We start from the raw sequence: 15,805 nt of genomic DNA, 5'->3' as shown, positions 1-15,805 counted from the left end.
TGGCGCAGTGGTCTAAGGCACTGCATCGCAGTGCTAACTGTGCCACTAGAGATCCTGGTTCGAATCCAGGCTCTGTCGCAGCCGGCTGCGACCGGGAGACTCATGGGCGGCGCACAATTGGCCCAGCGTTGTCCAGGGTAGGGGAGGGAATGGCCGGCAGGGATGTAGCTCAGTTGATAGAGCATGGTGTTTGCAACACCAGGGTTGTGGGTTCGATTCCCACGGGGGGCCAGTATAAAAAAAATATGTATTCACTAACTGTAAGTCGCTCTGGATAAGAGCGTCTGCTAAATGACTAAAATGTTTATTAAAATACTTTTCATTCAAATCATATGGTTTGTTGCTCAGTTGGTAGAGCATGGCGTTTGCAAACGCCAGGGTTGTGGGTTCGATTCCCACGGGGGCCAGTATGAAAAAACAAAACAATAATAATAATAATAATAATGTTTGCACTCACTAACTGTAAGTCGCTCTGGATAAGAGCGTCTGCGAAATGACGTAAATGTAAATGTTTGCTTTCAATACTTCAAAACCAAATGGTAGGTCCAGGTAGTCATAGAAAATAGATGGTTGTTTGTTAAATTGTGATTTTAATGAATGGAGCGAATTTGTAGTGGCATTTTGTTTTCCTGTGAGCACGGAGCGGTTGAAAAGGACGTGGAGCGCAGCTTGATGAGCGGAATTTCCAACAGCTCAACTCTACTCACATAATCTGATTGGGATATTATTCCATCTAATGAGGTCGGATTTAATTGATTTGAGCGTTCTGTTAAAGTTTCTGCCAATGGTTTTATCTAAGGGAGGAAATATATCTAGTCCAAAGTATTTAAAATGGGAAACAATTGGGATTCCATAAGCAGAGATGGAGTCCTCCATCAATGTCTTAAGAGGCAGTAGGGCTGATTTGGGTAGATTCATTTTATAACTTGAGATTAAGCTGAATTTATCTATGATCTTTAATGCGATTGAGATACATTGTCTAGATAAAGTAAAATATCATCTGCGTATAATGAGATGAAGTGATCAGTAGATTTGAGGGAAATTGGTGTTAAAGGGGGCGATAGTGACAACACTGGGTGGCATCCTTACCTTTTTTTATTAAAGCGAAATTAGTGCTGTATTCATCTCTCTCCCAAATTAACCTTTGTGAATGGCTGTGTTAATCATTTTGAGCAATAGTGCACTTCATTGATTCCAAATGTTTAAATAGGAGGAATACCATCCCATCCAGGTGATGTACCTTTATTTATGCTATCCAATGCCCTTTTGTGTTCATTGAGAGAGATTTGGGCTCCCAGCGAGGTGGCTTCTTCTGTTGAGAGAAGAGAAGTTCTTAATTATTTTAGAAAGGATTTAGTCTGGTTTGGTGTTGATTTACTATCAGAGGTGTACAGTTCTTTATAGAAGGAGAATCTGATTAATTTGGGTTCTGATTGTAACTCCCCTTTTTCAGATTCAATAGCTAAATCAGCTAATTGATCATTACTGGCTTGTTGGCCAGTAAATGACAAAGACGATCTAACTCGATGGATGGCAAATTCTGCTCTCTATCAATAAATTAAGTTCTGTCTTGACTTTGGCAAGGGTAATAGCTACCTGGTCTGAAAAGTGTTTGTTGAGAACACTCAAATGCAGTTAACAACATTTCCAATTCTGACATCTACTTTAATTGTGATTTATTCAACCCAGATGCAAATGCAGTTGCGTTACTTTTATAAAACCTTTGGTGGCATCCCATAGAATCAAGTTTATTGATCATTGTTAACTAATTTAGGTACATTTCAAATTGATCACAGAATGTAGGATTTTGTAGTAATGAAACGTTGAAACACCATCTTGTGGCTCATTTAGTAGATTCTAAGATTTGAAGTTGGCAGTAGTAAGCGTGGTGGTCAGACAAGCTCATATATCGAATTTCTATTTTCTTGATTAAAGAAAGTAGAGGTGTAGATAATAGCATAAAATCATTCTGGATAATTTTTTATGCCTGTTTGAGTAGAAAGTGTACTCTCTTGCTTTCGGATTATGTGCTCGCCAGGCATCAATGAGCTTGTAATCAGAAAGTAGTCTATATGCTGGAGAGCCTTGGTTGCGTGTGGTTTGTTGTTGGTCTTGTTAGATTTGTCTTGCATGTCCAAAATGGCATTCATGTCTGTCCCAATAACCAGATGGAGTTCAGTTAATTCTAACAATATGCTGTTCAGAGAATCAAAAAAGTAGGATCAGATGAATTTGGAGCGTACACATTAATAAAGGCATCTTTTCTTCCATTATCGATACATTTAAGGAAAGTGATTCTGCCTTCTTGGTCTTCGCCTTCACCAAAGTTGGTGATTTTGAGTTTATTATGTATCATTATGAGTTCACCTTTTAGTTTTGTTTGGGGCTGATGAAAAATAAGGCAGTTTGTATAAAGGGTTCTGCATTCTATGTACATCCTTATGGAGCAGATGTGTTTATCGGGCATTGCTATAACAGGATGGTTTCTTGCTAGGATATCAAGACAGCTGGAATGTTTAATAGGACAATGTCTGCCTTTCAAATTCCAAGAGAATAGCTAGCGTTGCAATTGTTTTTCAGAAAGGAATGTTTCAGAAAGTATTCACACCCCTTGACTTTTTCCACATTTTGCTGTGTTACAGCCTGAATTATTGTTAAATACATAACAAATTAATTAAAATGAAAAGCTGAAATGTCTTGAGTCAATAAGTATTCAACCCCTTTGTTATGGCAAGCCTAAATAAGTTAATGAGGGAAAATGTGCTTAACAAGTCACATAATAAATTCCATGGACTCACTCTGTGTTTTATAATAATGTTTAACATGATTTTTGAATGACTACCTCATCTCTGTACCCCACACATACAATTATCTGTAAGGTCCCTCAGTCGAGCAGGGAATTTTAAACAGATTAAACCACAAAGACCAGGGAGATTTTCCAATGCCTCGCAAATAAGGGCACCTATTGGTAGATGGGTAAAAATAAAAAAGCAGACATTCAATCAATCAATCAATCAATTTTATTTTATATAGCCCTTCTTACATCAGCTAATATCTCGAAGTGCTGTACAGAAACCCAGCCTAAAACCCCAAACAGCTAGTAATGCAGGTGTAGAAGCACGGTGGCTAGGAAAAACTCCCTAGAAAGGCAAAACCTAGGAAGAAACCTAGAGAGGAACCAGGCTATGAGGGGTGGCCAGTCCTCTTCTGGCTGTGCCGGGTGGAGATTATAACAGAACCATGCCAAGATGTTCAAAAATGTTCATAAGTGACAAGCATGGTCAAATAATAATCAGGAATAAATCTCAGTTGGCTTTTCATAGCCGATCATTAAGAGTTGAAAACAGCAGGTCTGGGACAGGTAGGGGTTCCATAACCGCAGGCAGAACAGTTGAAACTGGAATAGCAGCAAGGCCAGGCGGACTGGGGACAGCAAGGAGTCACCACGGCCGGTAGTCCCGACGTATGGTCCTAGGGCTCAGGTCTCTCAGTTGGCTTTTCATAGCCGATCATTAAGAGTTGAAAACAGCAGGTCTGGGACAGGTAGGGGTTTCGTAGCCGCAGGCAGAACAGTTGAAACTGGAATAGCAGCAAGGCCAGGCGGACTGGGGACAGCAAGGTGTCATCATGCCCGGTAGTCCTGACGTATGGTCCTAGGGCTCAGGTTCTCAGAGAGAAAGAGAGAACGAGAGAATTAGAGAGAGCATACTTAAATTCACACAGGACACTGGATAAGACAGGAGAAGTACTCCAGGTATAACCAACTAACCCCAGCCCCCCGACACATAAACTACTGCAGCATAAATACTGGAGGCTGAGACAGGAGCGGTCCGGAGACACTGTGGCCCCATCCGAAGAAACCCCCGGACAGGGCCAAACAGGAAGGATATAACCCCACCCACTCCGCCAAAGCACAGCCCCCGCACCACTAGAGGGATATCCCCAACCACCAACTTACAATCCTGAGACAAGGCCGAGTATAGCCCACAGAGGTCTCCACCACAGCACAAACCAAGGGGGGGGCGCCAACCCAGACAGGAAGATCACGTCAGTAACTCAACCCACTCAAGTGACGCACCCCTCCCAGGGACGGCATGAAAGAGCACCAGCAAGCCAGTGACTCAGCCCCTGCAACAGGGTTAGAGGCAGAGAACCCCAGTGGAGAGGGGAACCGGCCTGGCAGAGACAGCAAGGGCTGTTCGTTGCTCCAGCCTTTCCGTTCACCTTCACACTCCTGGGCCAGACTACACTCAATCATATGACCTACTGAAGAGATAAGTCTTCAGTAAAGACTTAAAGGTTGAGACCGAGTCTGCGTCTCTCACATGGGTAGGCAGACTGTTCCATAAAAATGGAGATCTATAGGAGAAAGCCCTGCCTCCCGCTGTTTGCTTAGAAATTCTAGGGACAATTAGGAGGCCTGCGTCTTGTGACCGTAGCGTTTGCCCCAAACGCTACGGTCCATTTGAGCATGGTGAAGTTATTAATTACACTTTGGATGGTGTATCAATAAACCCAGTCACTACAAAGATACAGGTGTCCTTCCTAACTCAGTTGCCAGAGAGGAAGGAAACCACTCAGGGATTTCACCATGAGGCCAATGGTGACTTTAAAACAGTTACAGAGTTGAATGGCTGTGATAGGAGAAAACTGAGAATGGCTCAACAACATTGTAGTAACTCCACAATACTAACCTAAATGACAGAGTGAAGAGAATGAACCCTGTACAGAATAAAACATTTCCAAAACATGCATCCTGTCTGCAATAAGGCACTAAAGTAAGGCTGCAAAGAAAGTGTGGCAAATAAATTAACTTTATGTCCTGAATACGAAGCGTTATGTTTGGGGCAAATCCAACACAACACATCACTGAGTACCACTCTTCATATTTTCAAGCATGGTGGTGGCTAGATCATGTTATGGGTATGCTTTTCATCGGCAAGGACTATGGAGTTTTTTTTAGGATAAAAATAAACAGAATAGAGCTAAGCACAGGCTAAATCCTAGAGGAAAACCTGGTTCAGTCTGCTTTCCAACAGATACTGGGAGACACATTCACAAATTCAGCAGGACAATAACCTAAAACACAAGTACAAATATACACTGGAGTTGCTTACCAAGACGACATTGAATGTTCCTGAGTGGCCTAGTTACAGTTTTGACTTAAATCCATCTTAAATCTATGGCATGACTTGAAAATGGCTGTCTAGCAATGATCATCAACCAATTTGACAGAGCCTGAAGAATTAAAAAAATAATAATGTGCAAATAACGTACAAACCAGGTGTGCAAAGGTCTTAGAGACTTACACAGAAAGACTCACAGCTGTAATCACTGCCAAAGGAAATTCAGTGGTGTGAATACTTATGTAAATGAAATGTTTCTTTATACCATTTTCATTAAATTAGCAAAACATTCTAAACACATATTTTCACTTTGTCATTATGGGGCATTGTGTGTAGTGAGAACCCCCCCCCCCTTCCCTAGCCCCCAGTCCCCTCCCCATTCCCCCCGCCCCGTACTATCATTACAGGGTTGCAGCATAACGGTGAGTAGCAGCCTTACACATGAAGTCTCTTAGCAGCATATTTTTTAGGTCTTAAGGTATTCAAAAATAAATAAAGTAGAACATAAAATAAATAACCCTTTTCAGACCTTTACAGTTTAGTTAGCAGACTTGGATTAGTTTGGGTGGGTAATGAAGAAAAAATGAAATACAATAACATTTACATTTTAGTCATTTAGCAGACGCTCTTATCCAGAGCGACTTACAGTTAGTGAGTGCACACATAATTTTTTTCATACTGGCCCCCCGTGGGAAACGAACCCACAACCCTGGCGTTGCAAACGCCATGCTCTACCAACATCCCTGCCGGCCATTCCCTCCCCTACCCTGGACGACGCTGGGCCAATTGTGCGCCGCCCCATGGGTCTCCCGGTCACGGCCGGCTACGACAGAGCCTGGATTCGAACCAGGATCTCTAGTGGCACAGACCACTGCGCCACTCGGGAGTACAATAACAGACATGCAAGCCTAAAGTGACAGCATTCTGACAAACTGACAACATTCACTTCTGTATCGTACCATCTGTGTTTTGAGATGTCACATTGTACAGGTATGTTTCTGCTTTCTGAAACAATGATTACCCCTTCACCTCCCTGAGAGAGGAAGGGCTGTAGGGATGAAGCAGGTCCCTGGCCCTCAGGTGAGATAATAACTGTCAAATCTGCATGTTGGATTTCCCAGGATGGCCAGGCAAGCAGAGAGTTTATGCTAACTAGTTCAGGGTTGGTGTTTACCAAAACAAAGCATGTCAGAGGAGGATGCCGATAGCATGAAGTTGCATTCACTGAGCGAGTAATGTAGCATTTACAAATAAAGGTTGCTGCATTGTAGCATTACTATTGCTCCATGCAGATAATTATGCAAGTTTATGCAATAGTATTTGAATTATGTTGTAAATGTTGGCTCTGTCTGAATACATTTTGCAAATGGATGTGATCATGAGGACTGGAGGGGAAAGTTTATGTTGAAATACTCCGTAAGATTCCTGATATTTCGATTAGCGAGACAGAAATCCCCTTGAGGTTTATTGATGATCCGAAGGAATTAATACGCCCACAGATAATTATGAAATGTATGTGTTCATTGTGGATTTCAGTGAAAGTCCAAGTTTGAGATGTTCCAAATGTTAGAGCGTTAGAAAGATCCCTCTTGTAAAAAGATAAAGAAAGAAAGGACGTACTGTTGGGCCTTTTCAGTTAATGTTTCTGAGCTGAAATATTTGCATTACAATGGAATGTTTAATGACTAAATAAGAAAAAGTGGGGTAATTATTTTACCCCTTTGAAAACATACACACACCCTGATCTCCAGAGGTCAGGGGCCAGGGGTCCTGCATTGTTGGAGCATCTGACTCCAGGGGGAGATACATGAGGATTTAGCTGTGACCAGTTTCACACCCAGTGAAAGGGAAGAGTGGGGCGGGAAGGAGAAGAAGTAGAATCCTCAGTTGTTAATTGCATATATTGTTTATCATAATGATTCCTGTAATAAAGGTGTCTGTCCTGCCGCTTTACCGGCCTGTTTTGCTGGGGCCGGTTGATGTAATGAGCGAGCCTCTCACACTCTCTCTTCCCCCTTGTGTCCCCCTTGTGTATAACATTTCAAAATGCAATTGTGGGGAAAAAACGACTTTGGAAGCAACTCGTTTTCCATATTAAAGAGAAGAGGGTCTCAGCTTTCTGTAGGTATAATTTGTATTTCTCAGTTATTATTATTGAGCTCAAAGCACACTGTTTTACAATGAAGATATCTGATATGGCTTTGAAATACGGAGCGTGCGATCAGCCATCGCAAGTGCCCAGGCCTGATCTCCAGAGGTCAGGGGCCAGGGGTCCTGCATTGTTGGAGCATCTGACTCCAGGGTGAGATGCATGAGGATTTAGCTGTGACCAGTTTCACACCCAGTGAAAGGGAAGAGTGGGGGGGGGGGGAGGAGAATAAGAATCCTCAGTTGTTAATTGCATATCTTTAAGGTTAATTTGTCGCTAGGGTCACACCATAGACCATATAGGAATGTATTTTGTTTGCACATATACAAAACTTACGAATAGTTTGTGAATAGTGAATAGAATGTGTAATATTTAAGCAATAAAGCTCGAGGGGATGTGGTATATGGCCAATATACCATGGCTAAGGGCTTTTCTTCTGTACGACACAATGTGGAGTGCCTGGATAAAGCCCTTTGCCGGTGTATATTGACAATATACCAACATAATTAGAGCAGTAAAAATACATGTTTTGTCATACCCATGGTTTACGTTCTGATGTACTACGGCTTTCAGCTAATCAACATTCAGGGCTCGAAAAACCCAGTTTATAATTAGTTGTGAAGTATACATCTATAAGCACTCTTATCAAAAAAAAAATCACACCATCTACAAAATGTGTTCAATTTTCACTCACCGTAACACCATCTCCCCTCTAGGTAAGTTTGAGGAGAAGGAGGATCGTGTACCAAAGCTGGAGCAGCTAAACTCTCTGGGCTTCATGTGCAGTCTGAACCTGTCCCTGAGCAAGAAGGACCTGGTCAAGATGGAGCTCCTCCTCTTAGAGACGTTTGGCTGGAACCTGTGCATGCCCACGCCGGCCCACTTCATAGACTACTACCTCCATGCTGCTGTACAGGAGGGAGACCTGCACAATGGCTGGCCCCTCTCCTCCCTCAACAAGACCAAAGCCTTCATGGACAAGTACACACACTACTTCCTGGAAGTCTCACTGCAAGGTGAGGATGAGATTGGGAGTAGGGCTGTGGCGGTCATGAAATGTTGTCAGACGGTTATTGTCATGCAAAAGACAATAAGAGTTGGCCTACTGTATCTTATCTGGCTATGCTCCATGCCATAGGCTGTAGGCTTGTTCACTTAGCTGACAAGATATGCTTATAAGTCCCGTGCCATTATTTTATATTATATGATTTTATAGTAAGAAGAATATGATTGAACTTAGCTGAATAAAATAGAAAGGATATTTTTCCCATTCCGGAGCGAGAGCGCATATGAAGTGGCTATGTTGAGCGTAAAAGTGATCATTTGAAACAGGTCCGATACCCTAGATTTAGCAACTTTGGCAACTTTAGTTATGAATGATACAACCCTTAGAATGTCTTAGAAATCAAAACATGCATGTATATGGGCTGCATGATGAGACTATAGGCTATTGATGATTTGAGAAAGTCGCAAAAAAAAAATGTGCGCTCTGTTCCTTGCTTCAGGCTTCACACACTGTTCTCTCATTAAGTGATCATATTTTCACCAATTAGACTATTCTCAATTTAATCAAAACTCTGCTTTCACACGGGTTTATAGAAATGTCTGGGCTTATAAGAACACTTATTTCACTCCATGCATCAACCACTGTTTGAGGAGCATGCGCTCGCTGCGCGACAGGTGATATTTCGCCCAAACTCTGTATGCCATGGGCTCTCCAACCCTGTTTCTGCAGCTACCCAGAGCTTAATTTGGGAAACCAAGTGAAATCCGTTTGGGAACATCGATAGTAACAAGTTTTCACAACAAAACATACTTCATTAAACGGTTGACAGCCCCTCTGCGTGCTCGAGAGAGGAATGAAGAGGGAGATGGAAATGTACAGTGGTGAGCTATTCTATATAGCTAAAGGTAATGTGTATTTTTATTTGTATTTATTATGGATCCCCACTCTTCCTGGGGTCCAGCAAAATTAAGGCAGTTCATAAAGCCATAACACATACGTTTTTCCATTAGCAGACTATGATCGATAATGTCAAAAGCCACACTGAAGTCTAACAAAACAGCCCCCACAATCTTTTGATCATCAATTTCTCTCAGCCAATCATCAGTCATTTGTGTAAGTGCTGTGTTTGTTGAATGTCCTTCTCTATAAGCATGCTGAAAGTCTGTTGTCAATTTGTTTACTGTAAAATAGCATTGTATCTGGTCAAACACCATTTTTCCTAATAGTTTACTAAGGGTTGATAACAGGCTAATTGGTCGGCTATTTGAGCCAGTAAAGGGGGCTTTACTCTTCTTAGGTAGTGGAATGACTTTTGCTTCCCTCCAAGCCTGGGGGCACACACATTCTAGTAGGCTTAAATTGAAAATATGGCAAATAGGAGTGGCAATATCATCCGCTATTATCCTCAGTAATTTTCTATCCAAGTTGTTAGACCCTGGTGGCTTGTCATTGTTGATATACAACAATACTTTTTTCACCTCTTTCACACTCTCTTTACGGAATTCAAAATTACAATGCTTGTCTTTCATATTTGGTCAGATATACTTGTATGTGTAGTGTCAGCAATTGTTGCTGGCATGTCATGCCTAAGTTTGCTAATCTTGCCAATGAAAAAATCATTAAAGTAGTTGGCAAATTCAGATGGTTTTGTGATGAATGAGCCATCTGATTCAATGAATGATGGAGCTGAGTTTGCCTTTTTTCCCAAAATGTAATTTAAGGTGCTCCAAAGCTTTTTACTATCATTCTTTGTGTCATTTATCTTTGTTTCATAGTGTAGTTTCTTCTCATTTTTATTCAGTTTAGTCACATGATTTCTCAATTTGCAATACGTTTGCCAATCCGTTGTGCAGCCAGACTTATTTGCCATTTATTTTGCTTCATCCCTCTCAACCATACCATTTTTCAATTCCTCATCAATCCACCGGGATTTAACAGTTTTTACAGTCATTTTCTTAAAGGGTGCATGCTTATTAGTAACTGGAATAAGCAATTTCATAAATGAGTCAAGTGCAGTGTATGTTTGCTCCTCATTACACACCACGGACCAACAAATATAAATCACCCAGAAGGTATACCTCCATATTGATATCATATACATTATCAAGCATTTCACACATGTTATCCAGATACTGACTGTTAGCACTTGGTGGTCTATAGCAGCTTCCCACCAGAATGGGCTTTAGGCGAGGCAGATGAACCTGTAGCCATATTACTTCAACAGTATTTAACATGAGATCCTCTCTAATCTTCACAGGAATGTGGTTCTGAATATAAACAGCAACACCTCCACCATTGGCATTTCTATATTTTCTGTAAATGTTATAACCTTGTATTGCTACCACTGTATCATCAAAGGTATTATCTAAGTGAGTTTCAGAGATAGTCAGAATATTAATTTAATCTGTTACAAGCAAATGACTGATTTCATGAACCTTGTTTCATAAGCTACATATGTTAATGTGGGCTATTCTAGGATGCTTATTTGTTTTTATTGCTTTACTGGGAAGCTTAGCAGCAGTAGATGTGCTCATGTTCTTTATGTTAGTGCAGGGTGAGCTGCACACAGTGGACTTCCTCCTAGGGCACACTGGCTCAGTGCTAACAGTATAAATATGGTTCTTAGGCACATGATTACTGCATACAAATGATGTAGGATCAGCAGAGGCATTCAGGGCATTGGAGAGACATAAACTAGGTTACTTATATTGTGTCTACCGACACCCCTGGTGTAATGTACATTTGCTGAAGCATTATGACAACTCTGCATCACAATGGTAGGGATTAGCTGAGCTGGGCATGGGTCATTGATAAGTCATTGTCTCAACGCAGCCTTATAATGCTGTGAAAGGATCCAGGAACCCAAATTATTTGGGTGGATCCCATCCTCCTTATAAAACGTGTTTTGTTTCCAAAAGGTATCGAAATTGTCAACAAAAATTACACCCATTGAGCTGCCATAATCATGTAGCAAGTTGTGAAGAGCAAGAATTCAGATAAAGCGTTCAATGTACTGCTGTGCTGTTTGTTGCTACTTGGCTACCTGCCAAACTATTCACGTTTTACTTTTAATAAACGTTTAATCAATCTCTGTGTTCAACAAATTTACCAACTTTTTAGTTTTGTCCTCACTCATCTTTTTTCGTTAAACTTTTTCACCCCGGACGTTTATCCCGAGACAGAAGAGTCATTTTCCTGTGCGTTTTAGCTGCCAACTTTACGTTATTTTCCTTTTTTCCATCGCAACTTTTTTCCCTTATTCAACTTTTTCACTCCGGACGCTTTATCTGGACATGGTTCATCAACATCTTCAACAGCCGAAGCTAAGTAGTAACATTAACATGATGTCTTCTAATTGCAGTCGCTGTACTCATAATATACAGGAGAATTCTCGCCTTACGGCGAGAATAGCTGTGCTACAAGCCCAGCTTCAGACGCAATCGTTAGGCAAGGGTAATATCAGTGTAGGAAAGGAAGAAACAGCGTCTGTGCCACCAGTAAGTACAGACAGTAACGTTAGTATAAATCCCCCCGCACAGTCCCCGCAGCCGGACAACTTTCTCATGGCTTCTGGAGGGAAATACTGTTGGAATGCTCAACCGGTGTCGCTCATTCAGCCGACAGAAACCTTCAACCGGTTTTCCCCATTATGTAGCGAGTCGGAGTCTGAGTCTGAGTCTTCTCTAGTCTCTACTCCTCCCGTTACGGGGTCTGAGACTCCGAAGGCTCCCACCATTAGCTCTGACAAATTGAAAACCCTAGTCATTGGCGACTCCATTACCCGCAGTATTAGACTTAAAACGAATCACCCAGCGATCATACACTGTTTACCAGGGGGCAGGGCTACCGACGTTAAGGCTAATCTAAAGATGGTGCTGGCTAAAGCTAAAACTGGCGAGTGTAGAGAGTATAGAGATATTGTTATCCACGTCGGCACCAACGATGTTAGGATGAAACAGTCAGAGGTCACCAAGTGCAACATAGCTTCAGCGTGTAAATCAGCTAGAAAGATGTGTCGGCATCGAGTAATTGTCTCTGGCCCCCTCCCAGTTAGGGGAAGTGACGAGCTCTACAGCAGAGTCTCAGCACTTAATCGCTGGTTGAAAACTGTTTTCTGCCCCTCCCAAAAGATAACATTTGTGGATAATTGGCCCTCTTTCTGGGACTCACCCACAAACAGGACCAAGCCTGACCTGCTGAGGAGTGACGGACTCCATCCTAGCTGGAGGGGTGCTCTCCTCTTATCTACCAACATAGATAGGGCTCTAACTCCTCTAGCCCCACAGTGAAATAGGGTGCAGGCCAGGCAGCAGGCTGTTAGCCAACCTGCCAGCTTAGTGGAGTCTGCCAATAGCACAGTCAGTGTAGTCAGCTCAGCCATACCCATTGAGACTGTGTCTGTGCCTCGATCTAGGTTGGGCAAAACTAAACATGGCGGTGTTCACCCTAGCAATCTTATTAGGATAAAGACCTCCTCCATTCCTGCCATTATTGAAAGAGATCGTGATACCTCACATCTCAAAATAGGGTTACTTAATGTTAGATCCCTCACTTCAAAGGCAGTCATAGTCAATGAACTAATCACTGATCATAATCTTGATGTGATTGGCCTGACTGAAACATGGCTTAAGCCTGATGAATTTGCTGTGTTAAATGAGGCCTCACCTCCTGGTTACACTAGTGACCATATTCCCCGTGCATCCCGCAAAGGCGGAGGTGTTGCTAACATTTACGATAGCAAATTTCAATTTACAAAAAAAAAAATGGCGTTTTCATCTTTTGAGCTTCTAGTCATGAAATCTATGCAGCCTACTCAATCACTTTTTATAGCTACTGTTTACAGGCCTCCTGGGCCATATACAGCGTTCCTCTCTGAGTTTCCTGAATTCCTATCAGACCTTGTAGTCATAGCAGATCATATTCTAATTTTTGGTGATTTTAATATTCACATGGAGAAGTCCACAGACCCACTCCAAAAGTCTTTCGGAGCCATTATCGACTCAGTGGGTTTTGTCCAACATGTCTCTGGACCTACTCACTGCCACAGTCATACACTGGACCTAGTTTTGTCCCATGGAATAAATGTTGTAGATCTTAATGTTTTTCCACAAAATCCTGGACTATCGGACCACCATTTTATTACGTTTGCAATCGCAACAAATAATCTGCTCAGACCCCAACCAAGGAGCATCAAAAGTCGTGCTATAAATTCTCAGACAACACAAAAATTCATTGATGCCCTTCCAGACTCCTTCTGCCTACCCAAGGACGTCAGAGGACAAAAATCAGTTAACCACTTAACTGAGGAACTCAATTTAACCTTGCGCAATACCCTAGATGCAGTTGCACCCCTAAAAACGAAAAACATTTGTCATAAGAAACTAGCTCCCTGGTATACAGAAAATACCCGAGCTTTGAAGCAAGCTTCCAGGAAATTGGAACGGAAATGGCGCCACACCAAACTGGAAGTCTTCCGACTAGCTTGGAAAGACAGTACCGTGCAGTACCGAAGAGCCCTCACTGCTGCTCGATCATCCTACTTTTCCAACTTAATCGAGGAAAATAAGAACAATCCAAAATTTCTTTTTGATACTGTTGCAAAGCTAACTAAAAAGCAGCATTCCCCAAGAGAGGATGGCTTTCACTTCAGCAGTGATAAATTCATGAACTTCTTTGAGGAAAAGATCATGACCATTAGAAAGCAAATTACGGACTCCTCTTTGAATCTGCGTATTTCTCCAGGGCTTAGCTGTCCTGGATCTGCACAGCTCTGCGAGGGCCTGGGATCGGGAGAGACACTTAAGTGTTTTAGTACTATATCTCTTGACACAATGATGAAAATAATCATGGCCTCTAAACCTTCAAGCTGCATACTGGATCCTATTCCTACTAAACTGCTGAAGGAGCTGCTTCCTGTGCTTGGCCCTCCTATGTTGAACATAATAAACAGCTCTCTATCCACCGGATGTGTACCAAACTCACTAAAAGTGGCAGTGATAAAGCCTCTCTTGAAAAAGCCAAACCTTGACCCGGAAAATATAAAAAACTATCGGCCTATATCGAATCTTCCATTCCTCTCAAAAATTTTAGAAAAAGCTGTTGCGCAGCAACTCACTGCCTTTCTGAAGACAAACAATGTATACGAAATGCTTCAGTCTGGTTTTAGACCCCATCATAGCACTGAGACTGCACTTGTGAAGGTGGTAAATGACCTTTTAATGGCGTCAGACCGAGGCTCTGCATCTGTCCTCGTGCTACTAGACCTTAGTGCTGCCTTTGACACCATCGATCACCACATTCTTTTGGAGAGACTGGAAACCCAAATTGGTCTACACGGACAAGTTCTGGCCTGGTTTAGATCCTACCTGTCGGAAAGATATCAGTTTGTCTCTGTGAATGGTCTGTCCTCCGACAAATCAACTGTACATTTCGGTGTTCCTCAAGGTTCCGTTTTAGGACCACTATTGTTTTCACTATATATTTTACCTCTTGGGGATATTATTCGAAAACATAATGTTAACTTTCACTGCTATGCGGATGACACACAGCTGTACATTTCAATGAAGCATGGTGAAGCCCCAAAATTGCCCTCGCTAGAAGCCTGTGTTTCAGACATAAGGAAGTGGATGGCTGAAAACTTTTTACTTTTAAACTCGGACAAAACAGAGATGCTTGTTCTAGGTCCCAAGAAACAAAGAGATCTTCTGTTAAATCTGACAATGAATCTTGATGGTTGTAAAGTCGTCTCAAATAAAACTGTGAAGGACCTAGGCGTTACTCTTGACCCTGATCTCTCTTTTGACGAACATATCAAGACTGTTTCAAGGACAGCTTTTTTCCATCTACGTAACATTGCAAAAATCAGAAATTTTCTGTCCAAAAATGATGCAGAAAAATTTATCCATGCATTTGTTACTTCTAGGTTAGACTACTGCAATGCTCTATTTTCCGGCTACCCGGATAAAGCACTAAATAAACTTCAGTTAGTGCTAAATACGGCTGCTAGAATCCTGACTAGAACCAATAAATTTGATCATATTACTCCAGTGCTAGCTTCCCTACACTGGCTTCCTGTTAAGGCAAGGGCTGATTTCAAGGTTTTACTGTTAACCTATAAAGCGTTACATGGGCTTGCTCCTACCTATCTTTCCGAGTTGGTCCTGCCGTACATACCAATACGTACGCTACGGTCACAAGACGCAGGCCTCCTAATTGTCCCTAGAATTTCTAAGCAAACAGCGGGAGGCAGGGCTTTCTCCTATAGATCTCCATTTTTATGGAACAGTCTGCCTACCCATGTGAGAGACGCAGACTCGGTCTCAACCTTTAAGTCTTTACTGAAGACTTATCTCTTCAGTAGGTCATATGATTGAGTGTAGTCTGGCCCAGGAGTGTGAAGGTGAACGGAAAGGCTGGAGCAACGAACAGCCCTTGCTGTCTCTGCCAGGCCGGTTCCCCTCTCCACTGGGGTTCTCTGCCTCTAACCCTGTTGCAGGGGCTGAGTCACTGGCTTGCTGGTGCTCT

At 42.1% G+C, this 15,805-nt stretch overlaps 1 protein-coding gene across 1 annotated transcript in view; it reads left to right on the top strand.

Annotated features, from left to right (window-relative positions):
* The window catches only part of LOC311135596 (cyclin-J-like), a gene marked incomplete at its 3' end in the record, with an annotated part of 44,237 nt that overhangs the window by 21,872 nt on the left and 6,560 nt on the right, over nucleotides 1–15,805 (top strand). Inside the window, exon 4 of the mRNA XM_084169606.1 lies at nucleotides 7,992–8,291. Within this exon, the coding sequence (XP_084025732.1) occupies nucleotides 7,992–8,291 (300 nt within the window). The remainder of the gene's footprint in view (nucleotides 1–7,991; nucleotides 8,292–15,805) is intronic.

Source organism: Coregonus lavaretus (assembly GCF_964263955.1).
Source record: "Coregonus lavaretus genome assembly, chromosome: 10".
Lineage (NCBI taxonomy): Eukaryota > Metazoa > Chordata > Actinopteri > Salmoniformes > Salmonidae > Coregonus > Coregonus lavaretus.
Note: the sequence above shows the minus strand (reverse complement) of the source record. Positions and strands in the feature narration are given on the sequence as shown.